Genomic DNA, 12,790 nt, shown 5'->3' on the forward strand with positions numbered 1-12,790 from the left:
CAGTTGCGGTCCTACCTGAATCGGGAGGCCCTCACAACAGTCACTCGAGCCCTTGTGATCTCTAGGCTGGAATACTGCAACATGCTCTACATGGGGCTGCCCTTGAAGAGCACCCAGAGACTTCAGCTAGTCCAGAATGCGGCCGCGCAAGTGATCGTGGGCGCACCACGGTTCGCCCACATAACACCGATCCTCCGTGAGCTGCGCTGGCTACCTGTCGATCTCCGGGTGCACTTCAAGGTCCTACTCACCACCTATAAAGTGCTCCATGGTAGTGGATCTGGCTATTTGAGAGACCGCCTTTTGCCAATTACCTCCCTGCGTCCCATCAGATCGCATAGAGCTGGCCTCCTCCGTATTCCATCCGCCAGTCAGTGCCGACTGGCGACTACTCGGAGGAGAGCCTTCTCTGTTGCGGCTCCGACGCTATGGAACAATCTCCCCGTGGAGATCCGTACCCTCACTACCGTCCAGGCCTTCCGCACAGCCCTCAAGATCTGGCTAGCCCGTCAGGCCTGGGGATAAGTTTTTACTTTTGCCCCTCCCGAATGTCGAGTGAATGTTGTGTTTTACTGTTTAATTTATTCTCATTCACATTTCTTTTTGTATTTGTCCTACACTCCCTTTCCCCTTTTATTGTAAGCCGCCCTGAGTCCCCTCAGGGAAAAGGGCGGCCTATAAATGTATAATAAATACAAAAATACAAATACAAAATAAACAAAATCCCAGCCTGATTTCCAACTTGGGGATACACACAAGCTTTTAAGGCTAATAATTTTTATTCGATATTTTAAGACAAAGATAAAAAAAATACCAAGAATTAATATAAATTATAAAAGAGAGAGGGGAAAGGAAGAAAAGGAGGGAGGAAGGAAGGAAGGAAGGAGACAAAGGTGCAACAATAAAAAATGAACCGAAACAGAAGTGGCTTCCAATTTTCTTTACAGTAATTACAAGCAGCAATACAAAATTACCTCTTAGTTTATGATTACAAGGAGAAAAATGTCTCTTTTTATCATTATCTATTTTTTAATCATCAAAACCATAAATTACAATTTCTTTTCATCTGTTCCAAGCAAAAAAAAAAAAGTTAGGAGTTTCCAATCAATAGTAAACGTTGATGTTGTCTTTTCACTAATTAAGGAAGTTAATTTCGCCATCATTGCAAATTCTGTCATCTTCGCCAACCATTCCTCCGCTGTGGGTTATGCTGAATCTTTTCCTTTTTGCATATATACTAATCACACTGCAGTTATCATAGAGCGGAACTGGGATTGAATACAGTACAGTAACATAATAAATGCTCGCCATGCTGCAAGTGTTCATTTAGGAAACAAATGAATATGTCAGCAAGCCCCTCCTGATCACAACTTGGATCAAACACTAAATTGTTGCTGACCACAGAGGCACCTAGATGCTCTTAGCAGATTGAGCACACATTGTCAAAAAGAGAAAAGATTTGATCCATCCACTTAATAAGAGAGAGGTTTTAGCTTCCGGACTTTTTGGACAGTGGGGTTATTCAGAAGTGTATAGAGCAGGAACCATCTTATCCTGGCTTTGCTAGACAGTCTGGGAACTAAAAAAGGAAAACAACATTAATTTTTGCCATGTTTAGTGGGCCATTGCATTTCAGTTCATCCCTTTTTTGCCAAAGAATTGATCTTAATGCATTTTGGAATTGGGGGGGGGGAATTGCAGTTTATATATTTTTTAACACAAAATATAAAGCTTTGGGGAGAAAGGAAATAGATCAATACATCATCTCTAGAGTCTTGCACAAGTGTTATATCTCACTATCTTAACAACTCCACCCTGCAAAAAAATGCTACACCCTCAGATAAACAAAATTTGGAGGTAGTGATGTCTGAACAGATAACAAATGTCTGAACAGATAACCTTCAGTAAGCTATTCCTGAAATCCAGTGTGCATGATAGCATAGATACCTGAAACGGAAACTTCTAATAAAGTATATGGACATAGTTTTATCTTCATAATAGAAGCCTGTGCAAACTTTCATCAAACCGTTGATGAAATGGAATGTTTAGTTATGGAGCCCACCTTCACGAGTTCTCCAAATGAAAACAATCTGCAGTGTTCAGAGCTTCTTCCCCAGAAGTGAAGATTCTATTTTAACCTGCCCTATATATTCTATATTGCTTAACATCCCAACAGGCCATGTGGCCTCTGATTGAAGCTTACCTATTTCCAAAGGCTTACACACAGAGGAGTATGAATCGGCAGACAGCCTTTTCTCTTTGAGTTTGTCGCAAAGGATTTGGCAGAAGCACACAAGGATGGGGTTTGTGTGATAGTGGTCCAGAAAAAGCATTCCAATCCAAACTGTGTAACCTGTAGAAAAATCATGAATATTTCTTTTTTGCGTGTTAAATGCAGCTTCTTGTTCTCCCATCCCACCCACTCCCTCCAAGGCTTGAAACAAAGATGCTAATGAGTGGAAAATCCAATTCTGTTATGTAAAAGTAAATAAGGTCTCCTCTGCAAAGTACTTCAAATGCTTACCTGCATCACATTGTTCATAACCTTTTGGCATTACTGGCCTATCTATCCGTCCAACCAGCCAGACTCCAAGAATGATGCTGCGGGCAAGTCTCATCAGACAGGAAGTTAAGCCAATGACCACCGAATGGAAGAATAAAAAATAACTGAAGTTTACGAAGACTCTCCTGCAAAACAAGAGGCTACCACTGAGAAGTCTTCATGTTTACTCTCCAACTATGGAGGCAGAAATAGATAAATTTGCTTTTGAACTCAGTCGTGTGCTCTGTTCGAATTTGGAAGCAGATACTTCTCCCAATGAGCTTTTACCAAATAGGAAAATTCAGTAGTTCTACCTAGCGCTCAGTTGAGGAAGTATAATAAGCTGTACTTGTAAAAGTTATAATATTTTACTGAGCCCATGAGAAGATGAATAAGGTTTATTTACAAGTCCCACCAATTGTAGTTGATGAGATACAAACTGGTGTACCAAGATATAATGCAAATATATGAACAAATTTCACTGAATTGCAATTAGTCTATAAATTGCAACATTGGCACAATATTAAAAGATTTTTCTATAGAATAAGATAAACCAATAATCAACAGATAAAGACTAGGATAAAAAGAAAGGTGATGAGAATTATATTGTTAAATCTTCTCTAGTTTTCTCCATGCAATATTCAGCATGAAGAAGCATTTGAACCTGTTTTCTCTATAGCTTGAATCAGCATAATACAAATACCACATAGTTCTTCTGAAACTGTATTTTTGTACTTAATTTTTCTCCATTGATCTTTTAACTTTTTCCTGCCAAGATTATCTCATAGTGACTGACAAATGGCAGAATTAGAGGCTGAATTAGATTAGCTTCCCTGATTAATTATTTCCAAATAATGTTTTTATTTGTGTAAATACGAATCCTGTCTCACATTTTCACATCCCTTCTTTTTTTCCACATCTTTTCCTGGACAGTCATTTTAAAAATAAGGAAAAAAGATACTCTAGAGTATCTTCCAATAGACACTGCTACAATATGTTTATCGGAAGCATCATTGGCTATCAATCCCAGGTGCTGTACAATGGAAAAATTATATTCACAGGATAGCAGTAGATATATCACCCTCTAGCACTGACCTGTTATCAAGAGCCAAAGGCTTTTGACTGTCAGTCGGTGACATTTTTGGCTGGAGAAAAAACCTGGCACCTGTGAGCACCTGCATCTTCTTGATCACTAGGACAATGACAAATGTCAGGCTGAGAGATAGAAAACAAAGAAAACAACATTGCATTTTATAACCAAACTAAACCAATCAAAAAAATATAAATAATATTGAAAGGATTGTGTTTAGCTACCATCCTCTTACTCTGGGATCCAACATTTTTATGTTCATCATTTTGAATCCCTTGGTAATCAATTCTATACAATTTCCAAATTCAAAAGTAAAAAAAAAAGATTAAAGGTGGAATCCTATGAACATAGTACAGAACTTCATATGAAGGAAGGCAAGGTTTTGGGGTCATTTGTACTATGCATTTCTTCCTATCAAACTAACAAATGGTACTTCAAATGATACAACATCTCATTTCTGACTATGAATATTTCTGCAATTGGAGCAGCAGAACAAGGAAAATCACCTGCTCTGTACATATTTTTTGGAGGATGTTCAATTTCCTTCTTTGTTATCCAGCTAATGAGGTGGATGCTGCTCAAAATTCCCCAATCCCACCTAGCCAGATTATCTTCTAGGCTTTGATACTATTCAACAAGAGTTGATTATGTGAATAATGCTCACATTTGCAGCCTGGTCAATTCTGAAAAGCAGGGAGACCAAACTGTTATTGTGACTGCAGGCACTTACATCACAGTTCCCCATTTGTTTAAAAGCTCCATCCATTCGCCATGTATCATGGGTAAAATCAAAATATACATAAGTATCATTCCAAATAACAACTGCGTCAAATGCATGATTAGATATCCTAGAAAAGAAAATTTACAACTGGTTAACAAATGAGGAGAATTAGAAGCTCCCAATAACTTATTCCAATCCTTTTAAGACAGTGTTCACATACCCCACATTATGTATGCAACTTGGAAAGAGATAAACTTTGATAGTGCTACCTGTTGGTATAAAAAGAATAGGAGAACTCAGTTAGGAATTCACAAACATACAAACAAAATATACAATATTTCCAGGAAATCTAAAAGATGTATTTGTAAACCGCAGAACTACTTCTGTATAACTTACACAAACCAATACTGTCAGCATAATGTCTTAGATCAGTCTAAGGGATAGAAAATATGATGCAAAACCCTGAGATGCAACTTCTTTCTACCCATTTATTTTTACCCAAATAAAATTCCAAAAATAGAAGAAATCCACAAAGGAGAAAAATAACCAAAGAAATATGGATGAATTCTGCAGAAAAGCTACTTTCTGCTCTTCTATTTATAGTTCTGTCTTGTATTTGTAACTGACATTATCCTGACAGCTTGGCTCAAGAATGTGCTTTGTTTTGAAAACTAGTTAAAGGCAAAGCGGCTACAATCTATTTGTTTATGGGTTATTAAACTGATTAGATGAAAGGGGCCTGGTGTTGGAGGAGGGCAAACAAATTTCAGATGATTAATTGATTAATAGCTACCCAATGAATTAATCTCCAAAGAGACTTATAAAATGGATACTTTTACACTGGGAGAACTGGTACAATCTAGTGGAAAACCGGCTAGCTCTGAAATATTCCCACTTCCAAGAGCTTGTCAAAAGAAAGCCATGAACAAGTCTCTTGCATTTTCTGAAGAAACAATAATGGAACCAGGCTTTTTTTTTTCAATTTTCTCTATCTTTCCATTTAGGAAGAGGAGCCTTCAGTTCTGGTTGACTACAGTATATGTACATCTTGTGGTATGTTTGAGTTGCATATCGGTATGTTGACCCCTGAAATAAGCACTTATTTTCGGGAAGGTCTTATTATTTTTAAGATGCAGGAGGTGGCGAGCGTGGTCACCTCATGGCTGCTGCTGTTGTATTGCAAAATTGGGCTTATTATCCAGGGAGGTCTTATTTTCAGGGAAACAGGGTATCATATTTGTAATTTAACACCAAGACTAAAAGCACCCATCCAACTTTTTATTACCATTTTCAGGGTTAAACCCTGCCATTTCTTTTATCTGTTTGAACTGTCTTGTTTTCTCCATTTCTCTATTCTAAAAGTATTGGAAAAGACTGAACATTCTGAGAGTTATAGCCACAACAAAAAGAAAAAAAATATTGAGGAGCGGTGATGACGTCGCTACGACATGACATGCAATCTTGGAGCTCCAGGATTGCTGTCGATATCTCTGCTGCTGGATGGTCCTTTTGGACCTAAACCATCCCATGGAGAGGGTTTTAGAGAAGGGCACGTCTTGTTGATCTCAGGGACATTGCAAAGTCCCTGATTGATCCAGGAGAAGCTCTTTTTTCCAGCGAAAGAGAAGCAGCCATTAAAGCTGCAGAAAGTTGGGACAGCCCCTGAATGAAAGAAAAGCAGGAGAGAGAGTGTCGAAATGGTGAGGTAAATTTTTACTATTAGAGAAGAAAACACACAAAAAGACTTAGAGTAAAATTAAAATTGAAGACAGAAGAAGAGAGCAAGCAGTGAATTAAGCCTGTATTAAACTTAGTGTGTTATCTTTTTTTAATTTTGCTTTTTTATGGATGGAACTTTTATAAATGCCTCTTACTTTTTAAATTGGACTGGTTTCTTTGTTCCCTCTTCTTCTATTTTTCCTCTTTTTTTCATATTTGTAGATTATGATTGTCTTTCTTTTCTTTTTACAATGCTCAGCTGGATTGTTTGCTTTTAAGCCCTTTTTTTTCTTTCTTAAGTGCGGAATTTAAAGAGAGAGGTAGAGGCAGAGGAAAAAGAAGCAACACTGCCATCTAGAGACTGGAGGCTTGGAAACATCATTTTTTAAATTTCCTTTGAACATTCAACTCATATCTAATACTTCAAGGCTCTTAATTTTGTTTATTGAAAGAGATAGTGGGAAGAATACGTATTGTTTATGCAGGTGCTCTTCTGGAGTACTGTCAAGAGCTGGACTGGAGTGAAGAGAAAATCTTGACTTGAAAGATTATAGTGAACTTGTTTGAAACTTAACAAAAAAGCTTTGGATGTCTTAGTGGAGTGTTTATAACCTGGAAGAATGGTGCAACATGAAGAATAAAAAGAATTAACATTGCAAATGATTATGTTTGAATACAAATAAGTACAAAAACATTGAAAAGAGGATGGAGAACATAGAACAAAAAACAGACAAAATAGAGAGAAGAGCTGGGAACATTTATCAAATGATGATGAAATTTGAAGATAGAGTTTAAAAAATTGAAGAAAAATATGAACAAAGTGATAAGAAAATTGACAGCAAATTCAGCATGGTTGGAAATGACAGAAGTGGAATGTTGAAAGGAGAGATTAACGAACTGGAACTCTCAAACCCCAAAACATGGAAGAAGAAAGGGGAGAAATTCTGGCAGAAACAATGAGATAAATTTTGTCAGAAGCACGATGATAACCAAAGGCAAGTGGATGGAAGGAACAGATGGAGGGTTTTGAGTCTTTACAAGATATGCAAGGAACAACAAGGTGCCAAGAGAAGTCCACATAAGATTTATCAAGAAAACAATTAGAATACAAATATCACAAATGGCAAGAGATATAGGACTGCACTACTACTGGAAGGATACAGGATGAAGAAATGAAATGTTAGAATAAAAAATAAGTTAAACTGAGTTAAATTTAGAGTATTATGTATAAAATAAAGTAATAATAGTTATAGCTAAATAAATGATTATTAATAATAATAATGCATATATGTATACTAGATTGATAACATGAAATTTTATATAAATTGTAAGTGAGGAATATGGAGAGGATGCTTAAAAGCTTTGTTATAAAAGATAAATAATTCTATATAGAATAGAATATAAAGATGTAATACTATTGACTGAATTCAGGATGATTTAAATGCCATAATATAAATTTATCTTAAATTTAGAATATTTTACATAAAAATCATGCAATAATAGCTATAGTCAAATGAATCTTTAATAACCATAAAAATTGTATACATATATATTAGAATGATGATATGAGTTTTTATGTAAATTGCAAGTGAAGAGTATTGTGAGAAAGCACAAAAGTTTTGTAACCAATTGACACACTGTAAGTCATTAGAGAAGTATTTTTATTTTGTGTGTGTTTACGTCTGTATGTTTTTTGTTTTTCTAAAAATAAAAAAACTTTTTTATTAAAAAAAACCAAAAGAATATTGTTAATAAAAGTTAGCCTAGACCACTTGCCCTGCATACCCAGAGAGTATTTTCCAATGTGATCATCTTGGTGATATGTCCCCAACCACACTGGTTTTCCTAAATCTTTTGATGGCTTTTGTTACTATTGACAGCTTTGAAGTAATTGAACTTGCTAAGATCTGGAGGCCCTTGGTTCTTAATTCTTCAGGCACTATCAAAAGTATACTGAGGGATTTCTGCTCAGGTCTTTGAGTTCTCACTCTGGAACAACCTGCCAAAATTCTGGATGGTCTCCAGAATTTGTTAATATTAAGTAAAAATAGTTCTTATATAGAGCCTTTGGTGACAGGACCATCAGTTGTGGTACAACCTAACAACAACCTTGTACTGCTGAGCTGATGTATTGCAATGCATCAAGTCAGCAGTGCAGGGTTGTTTCAGGTTTCAGTTTCAGTTTTCACTTTATTTGTATGCCGCCCTTTTCCCTGGGGGGACTCAGGGCGGCTCACAGTTCAAGAGGGGGGGGAAGGACAAACAATTTACAACATGAAAACACTACATTATTTAAGAACACAACAGTCATACAATTCGAGTGGGGTTAGAGTCTTTAACCCCAGGCCAGCCGGGACAGCCAGATTTTAAGGGCGGCGCGGAAGGTCTGGAGGGTGGTGAGAGTCCGAATCTCCACGGGGAGTTCGTTCCAGAGGGTTGGAGCAGCCACCGAGAAGGCTCTCCTCCGGGTAGTTGCCACACTGGCTAGCTGATGGAATTCGCAGGAGGCCTAATCTATGCGATCTTATCGGTCTAGTGGAGGTAATTGGCAGTAGGCGGTCTCTCAAGTACCCAGATCCAATACCATGAAGGGCTTTGTAGGTGACAAGTAGCACCTTGAATCGCACCCGGAGATCAACAGGTAGCCAGTGCAGCTCGCGGAGGATAGGTGTTACGTGGGTGAAACGGGGTGCACCCACGATCGCTCGCGCGGCTGCATTCTGGACCAGCTGAAGTCGCCGAATACTCTTCAAGGGCAGCCCCATGTAGAGCATATTGCAGTACTCCAGCCTAGAGGTCAAAAGGGCACGAGTGACTGTTGTGAGGGCCTCCCGGTTCAGGTAGGGACGCAACTGGTGCACCAGGCGAACCTGGGCAAATGCCCCCCTGGTCACAGCTGACAAATGATGTTCAAAAGTCAGCTGTGGGTCCAGGAGGACTCCCAAGTTGCGAACCCTATCTGAGGGGCGTACAATTTGACCCCCCAGCCTGAGAGATGGAACACTTGGCCAATTCGTGGGAGGGAAGCACAGCAGCCACTCGGTCTTTTCTGGATTGAGCACAAGCTTGTTAACCCCCATCCAGTCTCTAACAGCCTCAAGACCCTGGCTCATCACGTCCATCGCTTCATTGAGTTGGCACGGGGCGGACAGATACAACTGTGTATCGTCCGCATACTGGTGGTATTTTATCCCGTGCCGTCGAATGATCTCACCCAGCGGTTTCATGTAGATATTGAAAAGAAGGGGGGACAGGACTGAACCCTGCGGCACCCCATACGTTAGGGGCCTAGGGGTCGATCTCTGCCCTCCGACTAACATCAACTACAACCTGTCCGAGAGGTAAGAGGAGAACCACCGTAAGACAGTGCCTCCTACCCCACCTCTTCCAGCCGTCACAGAAGGATACCATGGTCGATGGTATCGAAGGCCACTGAGAGGTCAAGGAGTACAAGGACAGAGGAATGCCCTCTGTCCCTGGCCCACCAGAGATCATCGGTCAGTGTGACCAAAGCGGTTTCGGTGGAGTAACCAGGCCTGAAACCAGACTGAAAAGGGTCTAGATAATCTGCTTCATCCAAGGTCCGTCGGAGTTGGAGGGCCACCACCTTCTCAACAACCTTCCCTAAGAAAGGGAGTTTGGAGACTGGACGATAGTTTTTAAAAATAGCTGGGTCCAGAGAAGGCTTCTTGAGGAGGGGTCTCACCACCGCCTCCTTAAGAGGCCGTGGAAAGGATCCCTCCAACAAGGAGGCGTTCCTGATTCTCTGGAGCCAGCCTCGTGTTACCTCCCTGCTGGTCGAAACCAGCCAGGAGGGGCACGGATCCAGTAAACAGGTGGAGGCACTCATCGCTCCCATGGCCTTGTCCACTTTATTAGGGGTGACAAGCTGGAACTCATTCCAGAAAGTCTGAGCAAGACCCTCCCTTGGCATCTCTGCTGGTTCTGTCCAAATGGAGTCCAGGTCTGTCCGAATCTGAGCGATTTTGTCCGACAGAAACTGAGCAAACTCCTCAGCTCGACCCTGCAAGGCATCCCCCGTTAAACTTGGTTAAAACAAGGTTCAAATTGCCCCCATTAAAAATCAAAGTGCCCCCCTGTGGGGAGTGGGCCCCACATTGGGAACCACTGGCTTAACCTAAATAAAAGGCCATTTACTGTATGCTTTATTTTGCCTTGTAGACCACAACCCCAATCAGTAGTAATTTTTTGAATGCTGAAAACTCACCACACTTTGAGCAGATGAAACTTTCATAGATTCTGACACAAATAGGTACCTTTTGCCTGCTCTCAACAATTTAATTTGTTTTCTAGAAGCAAAAAAATATAAATATAAATCTATATATACGCATAAAGGCAGACATGTACATACACATATATATACAATACAAACACTTTCATAAAATATATTGATACCTATGAAAAGGAATGAATCAAAAATATGAATGATTTATCTTGAAAGATTGGAGACGTAATGAAGTCTATTAAGGGTAACAAGAAGTTCTGAATGTGAAATAGACCATTATTTAGTAGTACTGGCAGAATTCCAACCAAAAAGGGAACAATGAGCAACATTTGGGAACCATATGTGAATTTTGTAACAAGCAGAAGATGCATATTTCTTCAGCTGGTCATTGAGAAATGTATTAATATGAGAAATAAAATATATTATACATTTCTTGACCAAGATAAAACATATAATTGAGCAAATAGGCTTGAATTATGAAAGTAGAACAATCTTCCCGTTTTCATAATGCTCTTCCCCACACCCATTACTATCCATCGTTATCCATGCTGATATATTAGCTTCTTGTAAATAGTGGAAGACACAGTATGAAAATGATACTATTCATGACTTTTTACAAAAGTGGGAAACAGTGTCATAGATATTTTCAGTCACCTAATCACAGCATCCATGTTACATCGACACAAGAGTTGCATAATCTATATATGTACCTGTAGCAGACTAAGATGTTAAATGCATATCCAATGCATGTGGCAGAAGAAACAACAGTAGTAACAATAGAAATTCCTATAAAACAAACAAATATAATCTTAATTCAGAGATGATGCCCTCAAAATACTTCTCACCACGGTCTAGTGAGGTAGTCATGGTAAAATTCAAAATTTCCAAAGTGTCTATAAACATTCTTCAGTCTCTTTTCAATTTGTTTTTACTGTTACCAAATAATGGTAACATCTGGACACAGGTAAACTGATCAATTTCTTAACTGTCTGTGTCTTTTTGTAATTTTGAAATGTTATAATGTTTTGTTTTTTGTTATTCAGTTTTAGATATAGACTTTATTCACCAATAATAATGTTTAGGGTAGATTATTTAATATTCTGAACAATGCTAGCTAATCAGATGTAGTTTGCCAGCTATTGGGGTAGATCTGGATTCATTCAAATCCAAATCAAATTCTACACTCAGCTGTAGAAACTCACTAGTGTCTGTGGGCCAACTGTCATCTCTCAGTCCAATATATTTCACCTGATGGCAGCATGGGTAATAAAACAAATGGAGGGAACACTAACTACTCCTTAAAGAATGACAGAATATTAATTTAACAAATATAAATAATGTAAATGTTGTTGTAAATGTTTGTGTAGGTCTTCTCATTTGTCTAGACCAAGAGTCTCCAACTTGACAAATTTATCACCATGGGTGGCTGTGGAATTCTGGGAGTTGAAGTTCCCAAGTCTTAAAAGTTGCTCAGTTTGGAGAGCCCTAGTCTACACTATAACATAAATGTGACTTTCTAAACCTGAAACTTTCTAATCTATCTCTAGAATAAAAAAAGGTCTGAACGATGAGAAGAAAAGAAGTCCTGCATCAGTTCCATGGCTATCAGTTCACATTCTGGATCCTAGAGAAGTCAATCAACACATCCCAGGAGCAAACATGGACAAGAGGTTCTTCAACCACTGTTATTCCCTACGGGTTGTTACAGAAATTGGCAAAAAAAAGAGAGATCTCAAATTACAATCCCATGACCACAGGATTTTGCACCAAGTCATAAATGTAAGCCAAGTGCCAATCACCCAAATAATGGTAATATAAGTACAGGGATGATGTGATAGTCATAAGTGTGAGTACAGTTGCAAGTCACTTTTTCCAAGGCCATCGTAACTATGAATGAACAATGATCAAGGACTACCTGTAATCAAAGTCATCCAAAATCATGACTTCCCTTACCTGTTTTCGCACAAAGATAAAAGCAGAGAACAATTCTAACTCTCTTATCATTTCTGTTGCCTTTATTTGCTCTTCTGCTGTTGCTGCAATCATTTCTAAACACTTTACTCATGCTAGAAAGGCCAAACAAACACCTGAGTCTTTTAGGGAATGAAACCTACTAAGGGAAAAAAAAAATCCTGATAAGCTAAAAACTCCTTACAACTCATTTTCAGGTCAATGCTACAGCCATAGGTTTTGAAAGGCAATTATATTTTGCTACCAGAATTGTATCCACATAGAGCTATCTAACAGAGAATAGTATAAGAGTATCTATTACCTCAAACACCAAGGAAATCTGACATAAATAGCTCTGTTGAACATTTGCTAGTCATTGTGTAAGGACAAAAATAAACCAGCCTGATGGCTGTAGCTAAACAGCAGAAATTTCTGGTGCAGGTAAGTACCGTATTTTTCAGAGTATAAGATACACTAAGGTTTTGAGGAAGGTAGGTACGTAGAGGGAGAGGGAGAGAGAGA

At 38.7% G+C, this 12,790-nt stretch overlaps 1 protein-coding gene across 3 annotated transcripts in view; it reads right to left on the reverse strand.

The window, feature by feature from the left end:
* Positions 1-742: 742 nt before the first annotated feature.
* Positions 743-12,790, reverse strand: part of LOC148045506 (stimulated by retinoic acid gene 6 protein-like) — a 49,963-nt gene continuing 37,915 nt past the window's right edge. For all 3 annotated transcript variants that reach the window (XM_087716327.1, XM_087716325.1, XM_087716326.1), the window contains exons 11-18: positions 11,029-11,104; positions 10,301-10,382; positions 4,574-4,622; positions 4,363-4,480; positions 3,638-3,757; positions 2,525-2,688; positions 2,204-2,353; positions 743-1,579 (exon numbers count right to left, since the gene is read on the reverse strand). In XM_087716327.1, coding sequence (XP_087572453.1) covers positions 1,473-1,579; positions 2,204-2,353; positions 2,525-2,688; positions 3,638-3,757; positions 4,363-4,480; positions 4,574-4,622; positions 10,301-10,382; positions 11,029-11,104 — 866 coding nt within the window. In that variant the 3' untranslated portion in view covers positions 743-1,472. The remainder of the gene's footprint in view (positions 1,580-2,203; positions 2,354-2,524; positions 2,689-3,637; positions 3,758-4,362; positions 4,481-4,573; positions 4,623-10,300; positions 10,383-11,028; positions 11,105-12,790) is intronic.

This window comes from Thamnophis sirtalis, unplaced genomic scaffold (genome assembly GCF_051295495.1).
Source record: "Thamnophis sirtalis isolate CommonGarterSnake01/CBP01778 unplaced genomic scaffold, rThaSir2_p1.2 scaffold_5, whole genome shotgun sequence".
NCBI lineage: Eukaryota > Metazoa > Chordata > Lepidosauria > Squamata > Natricidae > Thamnophis > Thamnophis sirtalis.